This window comes from Harmonia axyridis, chromosome 4 (genome assembly GCF_914767665.1).
Source record: "Harmonia axyridis chromosome 4, icHarAxyr1.1, whole genome shotgun sequence".
Taxonomy (NCBI): domain Eukaryota; kingdom Metazoa; phylum Arthropoda; class Insecta; order Coleoptera; family Coccinellidae; genus Harmonia; species Harmonia axyridis.
The window spans coordinates 42,602,240-42,625,246 of record NC_059504.1 but is presented as its reverse complement, the minus strand read 5'-3'; the positions used below and the strand labels follow the sequence as shown (position 1 = coordinate 42,625,246).

Sequence of the window (23,007 nt, the reverse complement as noted above, 5' to 3'; positions counted from 1 at the left end):
TTGCTGTAAAAATGGACAGTAACTTCAAATTTGCAACAAGTCATTCGTGTAATTTCACGACGAAAGGCATAAATATCGAGTTTTTTTCGTCAATATTTGTAGCGTTATCCATGAGAAGTTTTTTCTAACTGGCAAATCTTTCAGCAGTGGCTATCTTTCCGATATTTTCCTTCGATAATAAAAGGATCAAGAAAGAATTTCATCGTAAAAAATCACGCGATGAAATAACGGCAGTTGATATAATTCTGCAAGCACCATATCCACCAGATTGTTCTGTTGGGGATCTTTAATTTTCGCTTCGAATCAAATTACCACTTCATGGCTATCGTTGTGAGGCAGAAGGAGCTATAAAAACACAATAAAAGCGGCAATTTCTCACCTAACAGTCCGAACGTTATGATATGTATGTCAGCTGCTCACAACAGTTATGTATAAATAAATTACAGGATGTTTCTGAGTAATGCCTCCCTGTTGAGCGATATTGATATAAAAAAACTCCCGAATACTCAGGGATATGAACGTTTCCTCCTGGAATGCAAGGTGTTGGAAACGGTTTCGCCTCAATATTGAAATACTCAACCTACCCAAACACAAACATACTCAGTAACAATTAAGTTGGTGCTACTTTTTAAGTACTCGCTCTTTGAAGGAATCCCTTTATTATTCCGTCACAACTCACAATGTTTGTAATATAGGAGATTTCTGAGACCAGAAAATCTACGGAGATTATGATATTCACGTAGATCCTTCGTACAAGTCTGTGGTTTTCAACGGTGCAATAGAAGCATGAATGGGCGCAAAATTTTCTGATTCAACATCAGTTCTGTCTTCATTTTTTCATTTCGTTAATCTTTGTTTTCAGTGATTTGAGATATTCCACAAGAAAAGAAAAGTGTGAAAATTCGTGTAGTTTCCATTGTTTCGAGAAAAAATTTAAGCTGGTTTGTTATAAAATTCGAACAACGACTACAATATTTAAGTAACAAAAAAAAATTTAAATTTGAACAGCTCCTTCTGGGTATTACAATTTCTTTGTCAGTTGGTATATAACGGGTGTTTTTTCTCGAGGTATATAACTCTAAGTTGGCATTTCTGTTCGAGATAGCGACCGATTTAACAGCTGTCAAGTGATTTATTCTCAGTTTGGTTTGGCAATTCATCATGAATAGACTCACGCCTGAACAACGATTGCAAATAGTGCAATTTTATTTCGAAAATAATGGTTTTGTGCGGAATACGTATCGCGCACTACGTCCATTAGCGAGGAAGCGCGCTTCTGATTGAATGGCTTCGTCAACAAACAAAACTGCCGCATTTGGAGTGAAGCTAATCCTCAACTGTATGTCGAAACACCGTTACATCCAGAAAAACTGACTGTTTGGTGCGCTTTATGGGCTGGTGGAATCATTGGTCCGTACTTCTTCAAAAACGATGATGGCCCGAACGTTACAGTCAATGGTGATCGGTATAGAGCCATGATTACTAACTTTTTCATTCCTGAGTTGAACAACCATGATGTCCAGGAGCTGTGGTTCCAACAAGACGGCGCAACATGTCACACAGCTCGTGCCACGATCGATTTATTGAATGACACGTTTGGTGACCACCTAATTTCACGTTTGGGACCTGTGAATTGGCCTCCAAGATCTTGTGATTCAACACCACTAGACTACTTTTAGTGGGGCTATGTAAAGTCATTGGTCTATGCGGATAAGCCACAAACCCTTGACCATTTGGAAGACAACATTCGCCATGTTATTGCCGATATACGGCCACAAATGTTGGAAAAAGTCATCGAAAATTGGACGTCCAGATTGGACTACATCCGAGCCAGCCGTGGCGGTCATATGCCAGAAGTCATATTTAAAATGTAATGCCACAAGATTATCTTGCGGATAAATAAAATTATGTCAATCCAATTGCAATAAAACAACGATGAATTATTCGATTGACATAATTTTATTTATCCGCAAGATAATCTTGTGGCATTACATTTTAAATATGACTTCTGGCATAGTTCTAAAAGAAACACCCTTTATAAATTTCAAGTTTCCTTAAATACTTCAATTTTGAAAATTTCTGCCACCACTTCAGAACTGCGATAATCGTCTGCTGTTTCTTTTTTGAATAGCTATAGAGTGTCTCTTAACATTTTCAAAAGGCATCTCTCCTAAAAATTTTTTTTATGCCATAAAATTGTCACACTTGTCGTCGCTCCTGAGTGTAGCTGAGACCACTCCAACTGCGCTTTGCTAGACCCTACATCATGGTGGCTAAATACAACAGAATCACTGAGGAAATTCTAGGCTTTTCCAAAGCATAATCAAACATAAGGATTTCCACCTGTTTTGTGAATAAACAGATATTACGCTTAGAAAAATTCAACTTCAGACTACTAGCCTCACATTATTCAATTATTATATAGACGCACTTTATAATTTGAAGCAGTCCTGCACACAATTCATACTCAAAAAGAGCTTGAAATCATCAGCAAACTGCATCCTCATCATATCAACTTAAATCGACAAACATCAGAAATAAAAGTGGACCAAGATTAGAGCCCTGGGTCACATCAGACTGAGACAAATACTCAGAAACATGAACTATATTAAATTCAAATGAGAAAAAGTATTACAAACAAAATTATAAGCTTCAAATTCCCCGCATGGTGGAGAAACGGAGTATTTCCACCACGAGGGCGCGATAAGCACCCTTGATAATTAGTCTACGTTTTTCCGAGTATCCACTCATTTTAATAGAGGAAAAATCGCCGCTATCAAACACCGTAAGCTTCCCCCAGAACACAATGAAATTCAAGTAGGCTTTAAAATGTAAATATATTTAATTCCGCAGTAAGTTAGATGGAGTTTGGCAATTCGGAATGCATTCCAAATTCACTTCGCATAAAAGGTTGCCCTGGAAACAACCGCAGATCGTTCCTAATTTCGTTTGTTCCCTACAACTACCGTAATTAGAGCTTTTGCACGAGAACGCATTTCGTGTCGGTTTGAATGAAATAAATTTCATTCTGAACGCCTCATTTATGTAAACCGGGACGAAAAACTCCTTTGGGAAGGTGTTTTGTATGAGATAATTCTCAAACTCCACTCGACGAATAATCAGGTAATGTGACGAGGTTTTTCCCCTCGGCAACAATTATACTAATGAAGTCATAAACAAAGAAAATGAAAATTTTCTCGATTCAATAAAGGGGCGAAATCTTTCCTGGAGTAGGTGCTTTGTAAACAACAAATCTGAGTTTGAGTCATCTTGGTTTTTAACTACCCACTGTGTGAAGTGAACTAATATAATTAATAAATTTAATGAATAATAAAAATAGAGCAAAACTGCACGACCGCCAGACTAGTGAAGGTGTATAAAATAATACCTCAAATTTTTTATATATTTTCTTCGGAATAACTGCTACCCCCTGCCAGACACCCATAAATTTTAATATATTACATACGATTATATATTTTTTACATGAAATAATATTAAAACTTTGCCTCCGTCGATTTGCAATAGTCGATTTGTGTCTGCATCATAAAGTTATTCCCGATTATACCTGTCGGCTTACGAGCTATTTGTGGGAGGTTTTAATTTCCTGCTTTGATAAGTAGAAATATGCGGCTTAGGCTCATCAAATGCTCTCAAATACCTATGCTGAGGCCGTTATTAGTGAAAGAACTTACCGAGGGTGGTTAACGCTTCAAGAACGGTGATTTTGACTTCGAAGACCACTTGACGGTGGAAGAGAGAAGGTTTTCGAAGATGCAGAATAGGAGGCATTACTTGATCAAATTCGTGTCGAACGCAACAAGAATTGGCAGAATCATTGAGAGTGATGCAACAAGTCATTTGAAAACGCCTTAAAGTCATGGGAATATTTCAGAAACAAGGAAATTGGGTGCCGTACGAGTTGAAGCCGATAGATGTTGAACGACGTTTGTTTCCTTGTGAACAGCTGCTTGCAAGGCAAAGACGGAAGGGATTTCTGCATTGCCTTGTGACTGGAGACGAAATTGGGTTCATTATAATAATCTGAAACTCAGAAAATCATGGGGATACCCCAGCCATGCTTCCACGTAGACGGCCGTATATTCACGGTTCTAAGGTCATTCACAGTATTTGATGGAATCAACTCAGCGTAGTGTAAGTAGGTAATTTTTTAAAACCGATTGAAACAATCACAGGCGATCGTTATCGAACGCAATTAATGCGTTTGAGCCGAGCGTTGAAAGACCAACCGCCGCAATTCAACGAGAGACATGACAAAATGATTTCATGATCATCATTAAAACTGGCTATTGAGATAAAATTCTTCATGTTCCCAAGTATCATATATAAAATTTAACTTCATACTTTAATGAAAGTATAATTAAAATTATGAAAGTTAAGGGGTGTCTAGCAGGGGATAGCAACTGTTATACGGGTCCGGTAATAGATGACAAGGTTTTTCAAGTTACGCCGAAAAAAATATTAAAAAAATGAGTTTTAGAATTCAAGGTACTATTTTAGACACATTCATCTACCTACTATCTGTTACCTGCCAAAGTAACAACAACTCATTCTTTATAGTTGCTGGTAATATTTACTTGTGTAGAGTGCATGCACAGAAAAACTTTCAGCTTTTATAAAATGACGAACGTCTGGCAGTTGAGGCCATCTTCGTCAGATCACATGATAAATAAAACTATTAAATTGTAGATATTGTTGAAGTAACTATCGATAATATTCTAGTTGTCAAATCAACTGGTAGTTTCATTAGTCGGTCTACTTTTGATTCAAACAAGAAAATGAATAATTTCACCTGTATATGAGATTTATTTATTACCTCACCTAACCTATGTTCAAACCTATTACATTGAATATGAGGTTCGATTATTATCGCTCATATATGATATTGATATGTGATAATTCTACTGTATTCGATTTTCTGTCCGTTGATGTAATAAACATAAAATTTGTGGATTTATTTCATTTATATAAAATTAAATTTATCAGAAACGCACAATGAATTCAGATTCCAGTGTTTGAATAATCTTCTTGATTGTTTCGGTCTCTACTTGATGAAAATGCATCTTAATACGATTAAAAAGTAAAACACTTCATTTTCTCTTATATAAGTGGAGGTAAAGTGTTTTACTTTTTAATCATATTTGGATAATTTGGCGAAACAAATTTCTAAAAATAAATTAGAGTGATCTCTAAATGACACCTGCACCAAACGCCTTCAATAATGTTTATCTTCGAACTCACAAAATGCTTCAAGCAACAACCGGCATCATTTAAAATTCCAGGAAGCAGGTCAATTGAAATTTATACAATCTTACCCTTAGCAGCTGGAGAAACGGCAATGAAGTTGACCAGTGCCGCCCCGGTCCCGTGTCCCATCAACGTTACCCTCTGAGGGTCACCCCCGAAGGCTGGTAAATTCTCTTTGAGCCAGTGCAAACCCGCCACCAGGTCCATTAGACCGAAGTTGCCTTGTGCGCTTCCCTTGGTACCAGTCTTGAGAAAACCTGCAAAAAAGGGAGCTTTTAGGTGAAACGATGATTTAATGCAAGGAGTAATGGACGGTCTTCGGACAAGAAGAAACGTTTGTGTGGATTGACTCCAGACTTATTTCAACAAATTTGCCCTTTAAACCCCGACAAAAAAGTGGAAAGGGCTTTTACACAGTTTCCAGACAGATTGTAAACACCAATTTACTACTTGATACTATTCAAAAAGCTTTGACATGAAGGCAGAACTTTCTGCTCGTTCAGTGATATGCCACCTATTCAAACACAAAATATTCATCTCGATTTAACTGATAGGTTAAGTTACTGCCCTAAAAAGCTGCATAAATGTTAATTCAATTTGTTTGCCCCTATAAAGGTACTTGTCTTTCTGCTGTGGAAGTTGTACGAAAAATTATGTATTTTCATGTTTTCGCAAATCTCATAATCGTTGACTGAAATTTGTGAATTTCCAGAGACACTTATCTAATTTCAATTGGGATTTTCAAATCGTGTATTCTGAAAAATTACGTTTTTAAATTTAAATTTGATTTTTTCTTTTAATTTTTTGTCTGTCTTGCTGCATATTTGTATAATTCTGTGAACTCAAAACAAAAGATTGAGTTACTTTAATTGAAGATTTAGTTTCATTGAAGGTAACCGCCATTTCAACATATCAATTTGATCTTGGATTTCTATAAATACAGGGTTTTCCAATAAGAGGCTGATCTTCTTCAACTTGAAGATTAATTCAACCTGTTTATGGATGATTTTTTTTAACGAAATGAGGTAAATTTTAATCCTTTCCTTCACTTTTGAAGAATTATTTTCGAGTACATACTTAACTGCATTATTTCATATTTTTTTTGTTACCAAAGAACGTAAAACATTCAACATTACAACAACATGGCACAATTATTCAAATCAAACGAAGAGATTAATCCATGAAGCAATTGTGTTTAAAAGTGTGAAATTTGGACATTATGAGGCAGAATATTCAAAATATTCAAATTTAATGCATTGTTCTAGTATAGAGCTCTGGAAAATAGATTTGGACAGGCCTTACAACTGTTGGAGAGCGACTCATTCGATTATCAATTATTAAGTCGTACCACCGCAAGTGTGAGTGTGACCATTCCCACTCTGCCATTGAAAGTGAACACTCGTTTATTTGATTTCGTATCACGGATGATTGTTGGACTATATGAGTAGACCATGAATTTTCCCTGGAATAAGTTTGGGTATTTTCGGATGTAACCTAAAGGATTACTATTTTTACTAATTTTAATATCGAGAGGTGCAAGAATAAAGACGAATTGCCATTACTGAAGTCACTATTTTGGTGACCTTGTAATCCAATAATTTACTGAAGGTACATTTTAGTTTAAAGTACGTTCGCTTTTAATTTAACGTCTATGTAAATAGGCAAAAAGACAAAATTGACGTTTAGATGTGAACTAGCAATTTTAAGTTCCAAGTGGAATATTCTGTTGATCGCGTATTCAGAACCAGAGAGAATTCGAAAAGAATATTCAAAAAAACTTCGTGATACTCCAGTGACTACAGTTAACTACAAATTTCAATATTTGGTAGTAGATAGACAATAACGCATTTTCAAAGTCAGAGAAAATTCAAGAAAAATATTTGAAAAACATTTTTTTCATATTTCTGGTAGCAGATCGGACCGAGTTGAATGACAAACCCAATCTGTATGCAAAATTGAATTTTTATTGCGTCAGCAAAGCCAAATGAAATTCAAGCTGAATATATAGGGTGTCCCATAAGTGGAACGTCAGAGTGACACCGGAGGTAGGTCAGCTAAAGAGGGACCTAACCAGCCTAACATGACCCCAGTAAAAGTTGCATGGTTTTCGAGTTATTACCAAATTACGTTTTTTAGTGAATTTTCACCTTTTTTAACATTGTCAGGGTCAGAATTCTGCTGGAAAGCTCTCGAAGCTTATTTTTTTTGTTGTAATGGAATCTTAAATAGTTATTTAAGATGACATGAGTATGATTCTGTCAAAAAGTTATGTGGATTTCCGTAAATTAATAGATAAATCTTGATTTCAATTGTTAGCAAAACGAGAACTTCGACTTTGGACACCTGCTGTGAAAAAAAATCCTTGAAACAAAACGAGCAAGTAACATCAAAAAATTGGGCATTTTAGACAGATTTAGAAATGGTACAATACACGTATCTTATGCCCATAAAACTAGGTATTTTCATCATTTTACCGATGCCCTACTTAACTAAGTTGAAACTAGGAACCCCGCTATCAGGTAATTTTGCCGCTTGCTATGACATTACATTTGATACCGGGCTTTGTTATTATTTGTTAAAGTCACAATAGGGAAAAAGATGGATTAGGGGAAGCGAAAAAGGAATATTATTGAAAAAAAAAGTAAATTAATTAAAAACAGACTTAACTTTCGATTATTTATTTAATTCTTAAATCTAACTCACAGTAAATGTTCAAACTGTTTCCCTCGGACTCTAATGCATAAATGACACCGTTTTATAAAATTACGATTCAATTTTCTTAAACTAATTTCCGATATGGTCCGGGCTGCGTCGAATACGCGTTCACGCAATTCTGCTTTGTCCTTTAAACATCCGTAATTTTATAAAACGGTGTCATTTATGCATTAGAGTCCGAGGGAAACAGTTTGAACATTTACTGTAAGTTAGATTTAAGAATTAAATAAATAATCGAAAGTTAATTCTGTTTTTAATTAATTTACCTTTTTTTTTCAATAATATTCCTTTTTCGCTTCCCCTAATCCATCTTTTTCCCTATTGTGACTTTAACAAATAATAACAAAGCCCGGTATCAAATGTAATGTCATAGCAAGCGGCAAAATTACCTAATAGCGGGGTTCCTAGTTTCAACTTAGTTAAGTAGGGCATCGGTAAAATGATGAAAATACCTAGTTTTATGGGCATAAGATTCGTGTATTGTACCATTTCTAAATCTGTCTAAAATGCCCAATTTTTTGATGTTACTTGCTCGTTTTGTTTTAAAGATTTTTTTTTCACAGCAGGTGTCTAAAGTCAAAGTTCTCGTTTTGCTAGCAATTGAAATCAAGATTTATCCATTAATTTACGGAAATCCACATAACTTTTTGACAGAATCATACTCATGTCATCTTAAATAACTATTTAAGATTCCATTACAACAAAAAAAATAAGCTTCTAGAGCTTTCCAGCAGAATTCTGACCCTGACAATGTTAAAAAAGGTGAAAATTCACTAAAAAACGTAATTTGGTAATGACTCGAAAACCATGCAACTTTTACTGGGGTCATGTTAGGCTGGTTAGGTCCCTCTTTAGCTGACCTACCTCCGGTGTCACTGTGACGTGCCACTTATGGGACACCCTGTAGATGAAGTAAGCAATATTTTTGTGACAAGAGGATTGTAACGTTTTTGTAGAATTGGTATTTATATAGTGATCTTAAGTCTTCTTAACTCACCGATAACAATGGTATCATAATCATATCTCATTTTATATGAAGTTCTGTGGTCTTCAACAGTGCACTAGGCGTATTAATGAACAGTGCTCAAAGGCTCCTGACAGCAAGTAAGGGTTTACCTAAAGTTCTTTCAACTCGTTCAGATTACAATTTCACTTTTTTTTCGCATTTTCCGAACCATAAGGTGAAATATGCCAATTATAAGTTAACATGCTTAATTTCAGAGAATTTCAAAAGTTGATGTGATTTTTTCAGAAGTTACTGTTAAAATGTTTTTCCTGAAAACGGTATTCTTCGGATTGGCTAAACTTCTTCATGACTTGATATCATTTTACTAGAATGTTATGGGTATCTGGCTCATATTCTATGCATCAAATATTCATGCAAGAAAATTCTTACGATATTGAAACTGGCATAAATCCCTTCTACAAGCGAATACGCTGAAGAATTTAACTAACATGTGTGCATACATCCACCTCTAGCCCGCAATCTTGTTCAGATGTTAGGAAATTGCAGATTCTTTCCAAACGTGGAATCCCCGTCTCCGTATCAGGCGAGATGGAAAAATCCGAGCAGCGTTACAACTATAGAGTACCACCGAGAACAATTCAGTCTTCAACCTGAAAACTCTTCGAGACCGAGATCCGAGAATTTTCCGAAATGATTCAATTTGCTTCGACGATAGCATCGTTGAAGATAAGAATAAGAATACTGCGATCGCTGTGTACACAGACGAGAATATCTTGAGGGCGTGTAGTTGAGAGCGGGCGGAATTATTTATAGGTTATGTCTATTCAGCCTTTCGATTCGGTTCGGTGAATGCTGCTAGGGTGCATTGTAAAGTTTGATATCTAGAGGGTAATGAGGCGCTGATTGATTCGATAATTACTGCATTGGTTCAGAAATTGTTAGACAATATAGTTATTTATTATATAAGTGCAGATGGCATTGATATTATTCCACAAGTTCTAAAATAAAAAATAAAGCCACAAAGTGGCAAGTTTATGACTTTTTGAATAATCGAGAGATAGAATGAGCTTTCTCTACGATCATCATGCATTATATTCTCTAATTCACTGAATTATAATTATCGTTTATTGATTTTTGCATTGACAAATTTAGGTTTTCAGAACTGTTTTCAGTAGTAATATCCCTTGGGCATTGATAATAGATGAGATAACTTCATAACAAATGGAAGCTCGTTGGTTGGTTACCAAGATACAAGCTTGGGAAATTTGTCTTAAAATAATGAGGCATTCGTTAATGCCAGAGGGATATTTGGCGGAAAATTTGTTGAGAAAAAAAATTATGACATTGAAATTCAACTAAACATTAGATTCGTTGCTGTTCTCTACTAAAGATGTTCTATTACCATTGCATCGTGGGCATCTCGGACTAATTTAAATACTTTATTATTGAACGGGTCAATCATAATGTTAACGTCATTATAGTTCTTTTTTGCAATAGTTTGCACAAAACGTTCCTTCTTTATATTTTGTCCCGCCTTTTTTTCATCTTGAACGCTCAATCTTTTAGTATAAACGTCAATTCTTCTGAGCTTCTATGTTTATTCAATTCATATTCTCATTCTCAGCAAAAACCGATAAATATTTCCCCAATATATTTGTGACTGTATGTTGTATTTTTGGGAATTTTTCTTTGATTAGCGCATTTTTACTTTGTTATACTTTGAACATACGAATTGACTAATCGTGACATTTTGAAATTTTTTTGGAATGAAGTTATCAAACTCAATCGTGTTGTCTTAGTCATATTTTCAATTCAACATCTAATAACAATGAAATAATATACACAAGTACAGATATAGATGACTAGGTAGCAGATTTTAAAAGTGGAGACACTCCACTTTGAACATCTGTCACCTAGTCATCTATATGTACTTGTGTATATTATTTTATTCAATTCTGAGAATGGGTTGAAACCCGAAATATGCATGTCAACAAGATTTTATATATTTTATTAATAAATTGTGAAACGTATAGTCAAGTGTTTTATTTATTTTCTTTCATTAATAGTGAAGAATAAATCAAAGACCAGTACCTACTATAATACTATAATTTATCAAGACTCCATTTGGAGCAAGTCATATAGATGTCTTATCTTCATCAATTTGGTTTTAATACAATATTCTATCGTTTCGTTTTCATCAAGAAACTTGACTGTTAGAAGTGACTGGTATAGATATTTATTTCTGCTGTTAAGAGACGTGTATACCGGAATATACAAAAAACATCTTCACTTCATACAATGGCTGAAGTAAAGACTCTCAGGGGACTAAGGCACATAGTATCCGAAAATAAATTATCTTCATTTATGATATTGATTATGTTCGTCGAACTATTGACGGGCTACAAGAATATAGCATTCAAGAGTTTCTATAGCCACCCCGTTAACATTAATCGAATTAAAATAGAATTTAGATGGGATGCGATGGAGGCAATGTATTTTTTTTTAGATGTGTGTGGTGTTGAAGCATTGGAAAGAAGCCTAGAATTAGAGTATCTACATAACGACGCTCAAACACAATTTAATAATGGAAACGAATGGATTCTACACTAACAATAAACCTCCCTGCAAGCTATGAAATTTACTCCGCAACTTCTGAAGATTTTAATTGTTAATTTTTCTTGGTATTTCAGAGCAAACTTTATAGATCCAGTAGAAAACGTCCAAAAATACCATTTCGTGAAGTGAATATATGTTGACCTATTTTGGTAATCATAAAACGAATTCCTTGAAATCAATATTTGATTCGAAATATAGGAGAAATAACTATAATTATTGTATTGTAAATATTTCATGAGGAATAAATTCAATTCCACAATTTCGAGAGATATCTTCTCACAAAATACCGTATCCCTACAAAATATGAGAAAAAACTTCTTTGGATATCCTCAAACACTTCACTGAAAGAAAACGTCTATTTTTCTCTAATACTCTCGATGACAAACCAACAGAGACCACCGTGGAAGTCATACTTTTCTTGACTTCGCCTGCCAATACCAAAGCTTCATTATGAAGCAACAACAGACCCAAGTCGAGTTTTCTCTGAATAGCTACGAGTCCTCTGAAAACAAAACGTCTGTTTGATTCTTTGTACGAGAGCACCTCATTTTCCCAGATGAAACAAACAACTCTTTTATATCTATTTATATCGGTCTTTTCAATTAGCCTCGCTTGGCGTTGAAGCAAAGCATTCAACCGACACACCCTGTTTATTGTTCCCCCACCAGCCGAGCTGGCTGTGCTGACGAATTCAGCCTCTCTCCGAAATTATAAAATGTGGAAATGTCAATTTTTCGTGACAAAGCCGTAATCACGCTGAACCGATGCTGGCACACAGAAGATTCTTGCTGACATAGCTCTTCTAGAAAGGAATATCAATTCATGCCTATGTATCGGGTGTCCCAAATTCGTTGTCTAGTGAGGGGACCTTCGAATCCCTTCGAGCTAAAAAAAAATGAATTACACATTTTCGGGCTCGATTTTCGGGAGAATCAATGTGGTGAAAACCGCAACCTTATAAATTCAACTGTTTTCATGCTATAAGAGAAAAGTTAACATCGTTAGATTTTTCCCTTGGTTACATTGGAAGAAAAAAACTTATCAATTTGAAAATGTTGAAAAAATCTAAGGGTGTCTAATCCGGAGACCTTGGTTGCCACCGAATATTTTAATTATCTGAAGTTCACAGATAAGGCTCTTGGTTGATTTGCCGAGTGAAACTGATGATTTTCATATTTTGATAAGGAATGTATAAGACGGGCCAATTGGAAAGACCCGTTCTACCATAGTTAAATACATTTTCTTGGAAAAATTTGATTTTATTATTCAACATAGTTCGAGGGCGATACAGCGATTATAGCGATCTTCCAACTTTTCGATACCATTTTTGTAGTACGATTTGTCTTTCGCTTCAAAATATGCCTCAGTTTCGGTGATTACTTCTTCATTGGTGCTAAATTTCTTTCCAGCGAGCATTCTTTTGAGGTCAGAGAACAGGAAAAAGTCGCTGAGGGTCAGATCTGGCGAATACGCTCGATGCAGTAGCAAGCAATTCGAAACCCAATTCATTAAATTTTGCCATTGTTTCCATTGATTTGTGACACGGTGCATTGTCTTGATGAAACAGTACCTTATTTTTCTTCAGATGGGGATGTTTTTCAATCATTTCATCCTTTAAACGATCCAATGACGCTATTAAAAATCGCTGTTGATGGTCTGGCCCTTTTGGAAATTGTCAATAAATATTATACCTTGCGCATCCCATAATAGTGATGCCATAACCTTGCCAGCTGACTTTTGTGTTTTTCTTCGCTTTGGATTCAGTTCATCGTGTGCAGTCCACTCAGATGATTGCGGATTGGACTCCGGAGTGAAATGATGGAACCATGTTTCATCCATTGTCACATATCGACGAAAAATTGATGTTTATTGCACTTAAACAGCTTCAAACACTGCTCAGAATCTTTAACACGTTGTTGCTGTTGATCGATTGTGAGCTCGCGCTGTACCCATTTTTGCACACAGCTTTCTCATGTATCGTGAATGATATGAGGTACACGTTCAGATTATATCTTCACAATGTCTGCAATCTCGATCAACTTCACTTAACGGTTTTTTGTGAACTTTTTTGATTTTTTCGTCGGTGATACCCTTCCTTGGGCGCCCACTGCGTTCGCCGTCTTCGGTGCTCATTTCGCAACGTTTAAACTTAGCATACCAAGCAATGATAGTTGATTTTCCTGGTGCAGACCCCGGAAACTCTTCATTAAGCCAAGATTCGACTGTACTCTTTTCCAGACTTACCCTTCAAAAGGCTATATTTTATCATCATACGAAATTCTTTTTTTTTTTCATCTTTTTTCAAATAACAAAAGTAGCTACACTCACAACGCAATATCTCACAAACTAATGCTCTGACTGCTGTCAAATTTTGACACGTATCGTTTGAAGGTTGGTACTAACTAAAAATCATATGGATTTAATAGTAGCACTGCCATATGTGCATCAGACCAGGGACTTTTTTGGCCTAATATACTAAAGGTTCATTTCAACACCCGTTCGTAAAAAAAAAATTCGTCAATTTGGGCTTGCTGGAATAATATCAATGCACTTGAATTATAAATACCTATTATTCTATTATACACATCACGACCTAATCCTAACTTACATACTCTTTTTCAATTAGCATATAAAATTGATGTCGTTAATAGAAATCAAATCAAATTTGAAAAAATTATCTTTTCATCGGAAAATTTCAATGAACCTTCAGAAATTGCTTGTCATTTTCTCAAAAAGGGGTCATTATCATTATTTTTCCTTGTTTGTCTTGTATGTTCCTAGTCTCTTTGAGAATATTGAAACCTCGCTAACCAGAAAAATATTAATTCTCCGTTGTAAGATCTTCTCGAAAATTTTCTTCTTCTATGAAAACTATTCATGAAGTCTCATTTCACGTGAAAAAGAGGTTACCCCTCAACATATCCAGATTTCAGGTCCTTCAGATAAATAGAACCTCTACCCAAGTTCATAGAAAATGTACCCGTTAATATTCCGTGACAAAAACGCAATCAAGCATGTGATTCATGTACACAGAAGATTCTTTCAGTCATCGCGATACTAGAAAGAATATAAATTTATATCTATGTACCTTACGCTCTGTGTGTGAAAGAAAATGGCACAATGGCATGAATGAAAACATTTCGGCCTTCGATATAGCGCAATCTACCGGAACAAAGCGTCAGACGTTGGAGCACATATCAAACAGATTCGAAAATGACATCTCGCAAGCTCACACGAATTGCATTCTAGGGAATAATACGAGACGTGAAATTGTCAACCTTTCACGTCCTTGAAGAGGATTGGCGACTACGTAAGGGAAAAAGTTTCAGGATCAGCAGGCTGACGCTCCATGACGCAGTCGGGATTTTTCCATTACTACAGAATTATTCATTTATTATTCCATATTCTGTTCAGCGAGAATGAAGGTGAATAAAATGAAATTTCAAACGTTGGCGTTGTACGGAAAGGTAGGATCTCAGTTAGGGTAAGTTGCGGCTTTTTTGATTTATTATTCATTAAAAGGTTTTTTGTTTTAGTTACCTCAAACGGAAATGAATCAGTAGATTAACTGAACGATGTTCAGCATGTTAGCGAAATGATGGAATTGGCCCTGTATAAATGTAGGATCCAATTATTGTTCCCTGTAAATAATTGCGATGGTCAACCGGATGCTTGGAGATCTATTAGTTTATTTTAGTGTCGAGGGCATGACAGTTTCAATTGATTTACAGGGAACGAATTGTTATTGTACATATAATGTAAAAAGGATGTGTAATTCTTCGGGGTGTCGAAGAATGTGTCATGTCAGTTGTAAAACTTAAGAGATTTACTGGGGTTGGGAAAGTTCGAGAACAAGATGGTTGTACCAGATGTGTTACATCTGGTTATCAGGTTCTAGTCCTTCTAGAATATTCGATTTCCAGGAATCCGCGAAGAGCTTTGTGGGCGGTATGGCAAAACTATTATTGTACTAGGAGATGGTACTTTCCTCTAAGGGTGTGGCCAAAACGAAGAGAAGGGAGGTCGATGTTCGAGACAGGGTAGTTCCAATCGGCAGAGACACAGTTTAGCTTAAATCGAAGACGAGTCAAGTTCGGGCGGTCAACTAAGACGTAAGACGAAAAAAGGTTACGAGGACTAGATTAAGACGAGTCGCGAACAAGTTGAAGACGAGACGACCGAAAACTTGAAGTACGACGAAGGCGTGATAATCGAAGACGTTTCGAGTAATCAACAAACGAGTTAAAGACGAAATTCAGTAGATAGCGTAGTGAGAAACTTGTAATTAAGACGTAATTAAGATCTTCTCAATACTGAGTTTGTACTGTATAATTGTGGCTTTGTGAATAGATGTAAATAATTCAAAAGAGTTTAATTATTATAAATCCAACAAAGTCACGGAGAAAAAGACGAAAGGCCAGGCAATCGAATCATACCTCTAGGTCTAGACGATCGATTAACCAAGCCTACATAAATATACTTTTTATTTGAGCGATTGAAAAATGCACGTGATTTAGAATATTCTTCAATATAAACATCCTTTTCTGTACTGAGTATAGTTCTGAGCATGGACTCAGATGACCCCTAATAACAGGTCAATTGATTAGTTCCCAGTCCAACATAGAAAACACATTTTTCTGGCTAAATTCGATTATATATTCAAAATAGTTGCCTTCGAAGGCGATACAGCGATTACAGCAATCTTCCAACTTTTCGATACCATTTTTGTAGTATGATTTGTCTTTCGCTTCAAAATAGGCCTCAGTTTCGGCGATTACTTCTTCATTAGTGCTAAATTTCTTTCCAGAAAGCATGCTTTTGAGGTCTAAGAACAGAAAAAAGTTGCTGGGTTGCTGGCGAATTTTGCACAAAATTGTGATACGGCGCATTGTCCTGATGAAACAGCACCTTTTTCTTCTTCGAATGGGGCCGTTTTTTAACGATTTCATTATTTAAACGATCTAATAACGCTATATAATAATCGCTGTTGATGGTCTTGCCCTTTTGGAGGTGATCAATGAATATTAAACCTTGCGCACCCAATAATACTGGAATAACCATCTTTCCAAAAAAATTTTTTTTGCGAATTTGACTGGTTTTCAAAATAGGAAGCTCTATAAAAAAATTCTCACCAATTGTTTCTTCATTTCTCTCGGTTTTCAAAAAAACAGAAAATTTTTTCTTGCCAAATATATTTCATAATATTTTCCTATATTTCCTGAATGCTCAATCGATTGTGAATCCGAATATGTAAATATAGTGGTAGTTTCATATTTATTTCGAGCTATTCCATTCAAAATCAACCTGAGGAAATTCAGATTCCATACTCGGAAAATATATCCATGTTGTCAGTAGTCTATGGTTCTATAAATATTTGATATTAAAATTTTTAAGTGTTTATTCTCGATTATAATATTCTTTTTTGTACTGAAATAACTTTTCATGCCTTGGTTCTATAGCTTTTCCGATAACATATTCGGATAGCCCGTGCAAAATACTACTATTGTGATGGGTCACTTTTCAGTATTGCTCAAAAGATAAGCCACAAAATCCATTAACCCGCTTACGTGAAACACCCTGGACATCTACAGGGTCGCCACTTTTTCAAAGGGATTGTATTGATAACTTTTAAACCATAAGAGTTAGAAGGTCGGTCAAATGGAGAAAAAGTTGCATGCATAAAAGCATTATCAAGCAGTTCAAACAAATCGAGATTATCAGGGCCGGTTATTGAGATATCATAAGAAAAGTAAATTCTGTCATTTTGATTTTTCTTTTTTTCCCACTTTATTTCAAATATTATCAAATAATGTTACAGGAATTTTTTATTTGACAGTAAATTGTTCTCAATTTGACGTAATCAGATTTCGTATCCAACGTTTCGTGCTCTCTGGGCCACCCTCAACTTCATTTTTTTCAATACGGACCTGTATATTTAATGACACTTTTCGAAATAACTTTTAACGCTCAATTCAACGATATATCATACAATGTCATTCAAAGTTGATTTTCAAGTGATTTTAACCCTTACCCAATTTTCTTTGGGTCGGATCATTTACTTTCGAATAATCATTCGATTTTTCTTTCATTAAATGATAATTCGTTTAATTATCATGAATTGAAATATGTAAATAATTATTACTTGTTTCTTGATTTGATTCTGATATGTTCCATTTAGTTTAAGATGAGAAAGTTGATTTTCTCATCGAAATGTATTGCATGTTGTTAATTAAACTAAAGGTATCTAAATGTAATACAGATCCGACCCCAAAAAATTTGGATAAGGGTCAAAAGCACCTGAATATCAAGTTTGACTGACATTGTATGATAAATCGTTGAATTTAGCATTGAAAGTCATTTTGAAAAGTCATAAAATATGCAGGTCCGTATTGAAAAAAAAGAAGTTGAGGGTGGTCTAGAGAGTACGAAACGTTGGATACGAAATCTGATTACGTAAAATTGAGGATATTTTACGGTCGGATAAAAAATTCCTGTAACATTATTTGATAATATTTGAAATAAAGTGGGAAAAAAAGAAAAATCAAAATGACAGAATTTACTTTTCTTATGATATCTCGATAACCGGCTCTGATAATCTCGATTTGTTTGAACTGCTTGACAATGCTTCTATGAATGCAACTTTTTCTCCATTTGACCAACCTTCTAACTCTTATGGTTTAAAAGTTACCAATACAATCCCATTGAAAAAGTGGCCACCCTGTATACGCAAGACGTGCGGCAAAATGTAATTCACGAAAAAAAAAGTACAACTTAACTTTGCGAACTCTCGTAGATTTCCGAAAACACTCCGTAACATTCAACTGAGTAGGTTTTGTTCATTTTATTTCTTTTCATGAAAACCTAACAAACAACTGAATTGCATTTATTTTCTTTCATACTCATGAAAAACCAGTGACGTTCATTTCGGAAACGGAAGAACAGAAACTCCTTCATTAAAACTGATATACCGTCAAACCTTTCTGATAGAAAGAACAGGACAACGTAACGAAATGTAGGAATCTTTGTCCCCTCAGTTCCGAAACCTAAATCCAATTAAGACTTTGTGTTTCTACGTCGAAAAGTAATTATTGCGCATGCCGCCTTAGCTTTATACTCCAGTTATGCTCTAATATATTCCCTTTGAAGTTCTCAGACGCTGTTTAAACTCATTTAATATTGCTAGTATGCTCCTGGACCACAATTACTACATCAAAGATGGCCTCTATCCCAATGAAAAAAATTTCAGGAAGATGATGAGTACACTGTGGATTCTAACTTTTTTGGGAGGGTTTTAAAGTCAGGCACAATCTTCAGGAAGTTACGTTGATTACATAACAAATTCATTACTTGAATTCGATTATGAAGAGTTTTTCAATGAGAGGTGTAATTTTGATATTAAAAATAACGTGTATATTTAAGGATAAATGAATCGATGTTTATTTCATTGTAAAAAGGCAATTAACGATGGAAATCGATATCAGTCAAATGGTCACTTCGACAACGGTTGCAGCACGATATCTTTTTCATAAAATTTTCCACAACGAATTCGCAAATTTGCGGCTGTTTGTCCTCGATAACTTTACGAATTTATGAGCTCTTGAATCGATTGTGAAGCATTGGCATAGATCTAATCTTTCACGTTATCTCAATGAAAAAACTCTAAATGTGTTGAATCACAAGATCGCGGTGGTATATTGTAATCACCTCAACGAGAAATAAACTTTTCATTGCTTCGTTGCTTGTTTGGCACTGTCTAACTGAAAGGAAAATTACTCTGGTCATATTTACAGAGTTAGAAATCTTAACAGGTAGAGTCATAGATCTTTTTTCTTACTCTTCTGTGAAATGGATATGGAAATCATCATTTTCAATTGAAATAACAATTTTCGAGAACTTATATGAACTTTATAATTATCACACCAAAATATTGATGAAAACATCGAATTGAAATCCAATTATTGGAGAGACGTAGATGATGAGTATCCCAATACCTAGAATTAATTCAAAAACTTCGAAAAATGTTTCATAGAGAAACGAATGCCACACAGATATTTTCAATATCATTTTCATGTTTGAAAAGAATAAAAAAACCTTCAAATGCATGTGTCACTGGACCTTAATTACCATTTTAGATTCTTGAGGGATTTGCCACACCTTTCCTGAATTTACAATCTCACAACTTGAAAATTCATCTTGCTTTATTTATGTATTCTCAGAAAAGACTCAGCATTAATATTGAAAAACAAAATTTCCAATAATCAACCGAAACGTGAAAAACAGCAAAACATTCAATTATATCACTAAACTGAATTAAGCATTATAGTCCAAGAAGTTCTAAAGGATTCTTGAACACATTAACACTGGGTGAGTTCACTACTTCATTTGGCAACGCATTCCAACTTTGGAGAACTCGGTTGGTAAGAAAAGATTTTATTAACACGATAGAGAGAGATTGGAAGAGGTGTTTTCCAGAAAAAAATTCGGTAATATACGGCTGCACTATGTCATGAGGGCCATGTTGTATATCATATGAATGAAGGCTTGGTTAATCGATCGTCTAGAGGTATGATTCGATTACCTGGCCTTTCGTCTTTTTCTCCGTGACTTTGTCGAATTTGTAATAATTAAACTCTTTTGAATTATTTACATCTATTTACAAAGCCACACTTACACAGTACAAACTCAGTATTGAGAAGATCTTAATTACGTCTTAATTACAAGTTTCTCACTACGGTACTGAATTTCGTCTTTAACTCGAGTGTTAATTACTCGAAACGTCTTCGATTATCACGTCTTCGTCGTACTTTGAGTTTTCGGTCGTCTCGTCTCTAACTTGTTCACGACTCGTCTTAATGTAGTCCGCGAACCGTCTTTTCGTCTTACGTCTTAAGTTTCAACCGACAGAACGTACTCTTACTTCGACTTAGACCGAACTTGAACTTTACCCGTCTTCAACTTAACTTGAACTGACTCTCGACTCGAACTTACTCTACTACCCTCTATTGACTTTCCTCTTCTGATTTGGTCACATCCTTAGCATAACTGCGATGAGAAGTACCATCCCCTAGTCCGATAAGAGTTTTGCCGTACCGCCCACAAAGCTCTTCGCAGATTCCTGGAAATCGAATATTCTCGAAGGAATAGAACATGATACACAGATGTGATACATCTGGTACAACCGTCTTGTCTTCGATCTTTCCTAACCCCAGTAAATCTCTTAAGTTTTACAACCGCATGACACATCTTCGACACCCCTAAGAATTATATATCCTCTTTACATTGTATATACAATAACAATTCGTTCAATGTAAATTCATTGAAACTGTCATGCCCTCGACACTTGAAGAAAATAAAAGGTCTTCAAGCATCCTGTTGACCATCTCAATTATTTACAGGGGACAATAACTGGATCCTACATGAATTGAATCAGATATGGCAAAAGTTCATTTTCATAGTTCTTCCAATTCTTTCAATTTCTCACAAAGTCGAAGTTGGATTGGGTCAGTGCTATGATGAAAAATCAACATGCTTTCTTCTTTCATTCCATGTTTATCGAAGTTACTCCGTCGTGAAATCAGAAACAGTCCTCAACTATATGCCTAGTTGAAAAAAAAAACTCTCGACCTTTCTAGCGCACACAAGGCAGCTGCGGCTTTGCAAACTAGCTATTCAATTCTTGCTCCAATATCCCATGAAACTTTTTTTGAAGTATCTCATTATCGTCATACGTCGTATCACTCGAAAAAAATCTGGCCACACTCTCTTTCATCTGGGTCGAGAGGCAGATACTCTATCAGCTCGTCAAAGAACAGAGAGGGTTACGCTTCAATGTTTCCGGTTAATCACTAGAATTGAATATGAAGACGATGAAAGGATGCGGAAGGAGAGAGAAAGAGAGTGTGTGTACTGAAGGGACCTATTTCGAGGATGAAAAGAACTCGTGATCTTTCCATTCGAGAAAATAATAACGGCTGCTCTCGGTCGGGGATTGTTGATTTCTGGTTCACACTCTGCATGAACGCCATGGATGCGGAATGGTTTCCCGCTGAATTCCTATGGAATAGTCCATTAAGTAATGATAGCGCAGTTAGCAGTCTTTTCGATTTCCTAATGGAATTCACGTGTGACGAAAATCCGCCGGGGTCGGGTATTTCACGTTATAATCCGTATTTAATACTCCCCCTTCAGAAGAATGCCATGCAATTAGGATTTGATTGGAAATCGTTGCGGTCAGACCAGTTCGATTTTTTTGCGTATGTTATCTCGAAATATGTGGATCCTGATATAAAGGTTTTTTTGTAATTCACCTCTATGAATTTGATCTTTGAAAATCAAGAAGTGAATTCCAATTTCGTACAAAAAGAACATTCTCTCTCGTCGTCAGTAGACAATATCATATCAATTTGGTCTCAGAAAATCATTCACGTCCTTTAGTGTCTTCGAAATGAGTGCCACAACACTTGGAAGAAGGGAATCGAGGGTGACACTTGATGGACCTGAATCATATCATATCATCATATGGGCTGAAAAAAGAATACTACATTACATATCAGTTCTGAAATGGTAGCGTGGTAGAAGAAAAAATATCCATCTGGAGAAATTCACCTACACAGTTAATCGGTCCAAAAACTCTCTATATTTTCGGCTTTTGGAGGATTCCCTGATTTTGTTGACGTTTGTTCATTCAGCATCCTATAACAGTTTTTTTCGGAGTTTTCAAAAATCATATTGTCATGTTTTCGGTTATGGCTCTCGTTGTATCTTCTCAGTCGTTCAGAGTGTACACTCAATTTTTGTTGTCGCCTATGGCGATCCACAATTACATCCACTATCTTTTGTAGTTTTCTCGAAAAACTTTTTGCAAATTGTGTTAACTTTCCTATATCTTGTCGAAGGCTATGTACTTTTGCTTATAGCCTCTTTAGCAATGTGATTCGTAATGCTGTTTTTCTGGGCTAGTTGCTCACTTCTAAGTTTTGGCTTCACCCGAGCACTGCTGATATTGTAGAGGCTGCACAGTAGGTAATAAGATGCAATGACTCTAGGTTCTGGTCATTCGAAAAAAGTGTTGGAATTATCTAATTGTTCATTATGTGCCGAATCTGTGAAAGCTTTTTCGATGTCTTCAGTCTAGGAAGATTAGGTCGTATAAGAGAATCAGTACCTTCGAATTCTATGAAATCCATTCATTGAAGCAGATAATAGCTCTAGTAGATCTTTTTGACCTTCTTCTCGGTTTTCGACAGTTGCAGTTTGTATATTTCGCAGTTACTGTTACTGGTATAAAATTTCCGCTGTTCTGTTTTTCAGTATCAATTTATATATTGATATTGTGTTGGTTTTCAGCACAATTGTAGTTTTCTTCAATTGTCGGTTCGTTGTTAGTGAGGTTTCTGTTTTGCAGCCACAGTTGGAATTCATTTTTTATGGTGTTAAGTCTCACA

At 35.5% G+C, this 23,007-nt stretch overlaps 1 protein-coding gene across 3 annotated transcripts in view; it reads right to left on the bottom strand.

Moving 5' to 3' along the window:
* LOC123677556 (neuroligin-1-like) overlaps positions 1-23,007 on the bottom strand; it is a 536,762-nt gene that overhangs the window by 141,411 nt on the left and 372,344 nt on the right. For all 3 annotated transcript variants that reach the window (XM_045614141.1, XM_045614140.1, XM_045614142.1), the window contains one exon: positions 5,334-5,522. In XM_045614141.1, the coding sequence (XP_045470097.1) occupies positions 5,334-5,522 (189 nt within the window). The remainder of the gene's footprint in view (positions 1-5,333; positions 5,523-23,007) is intronic.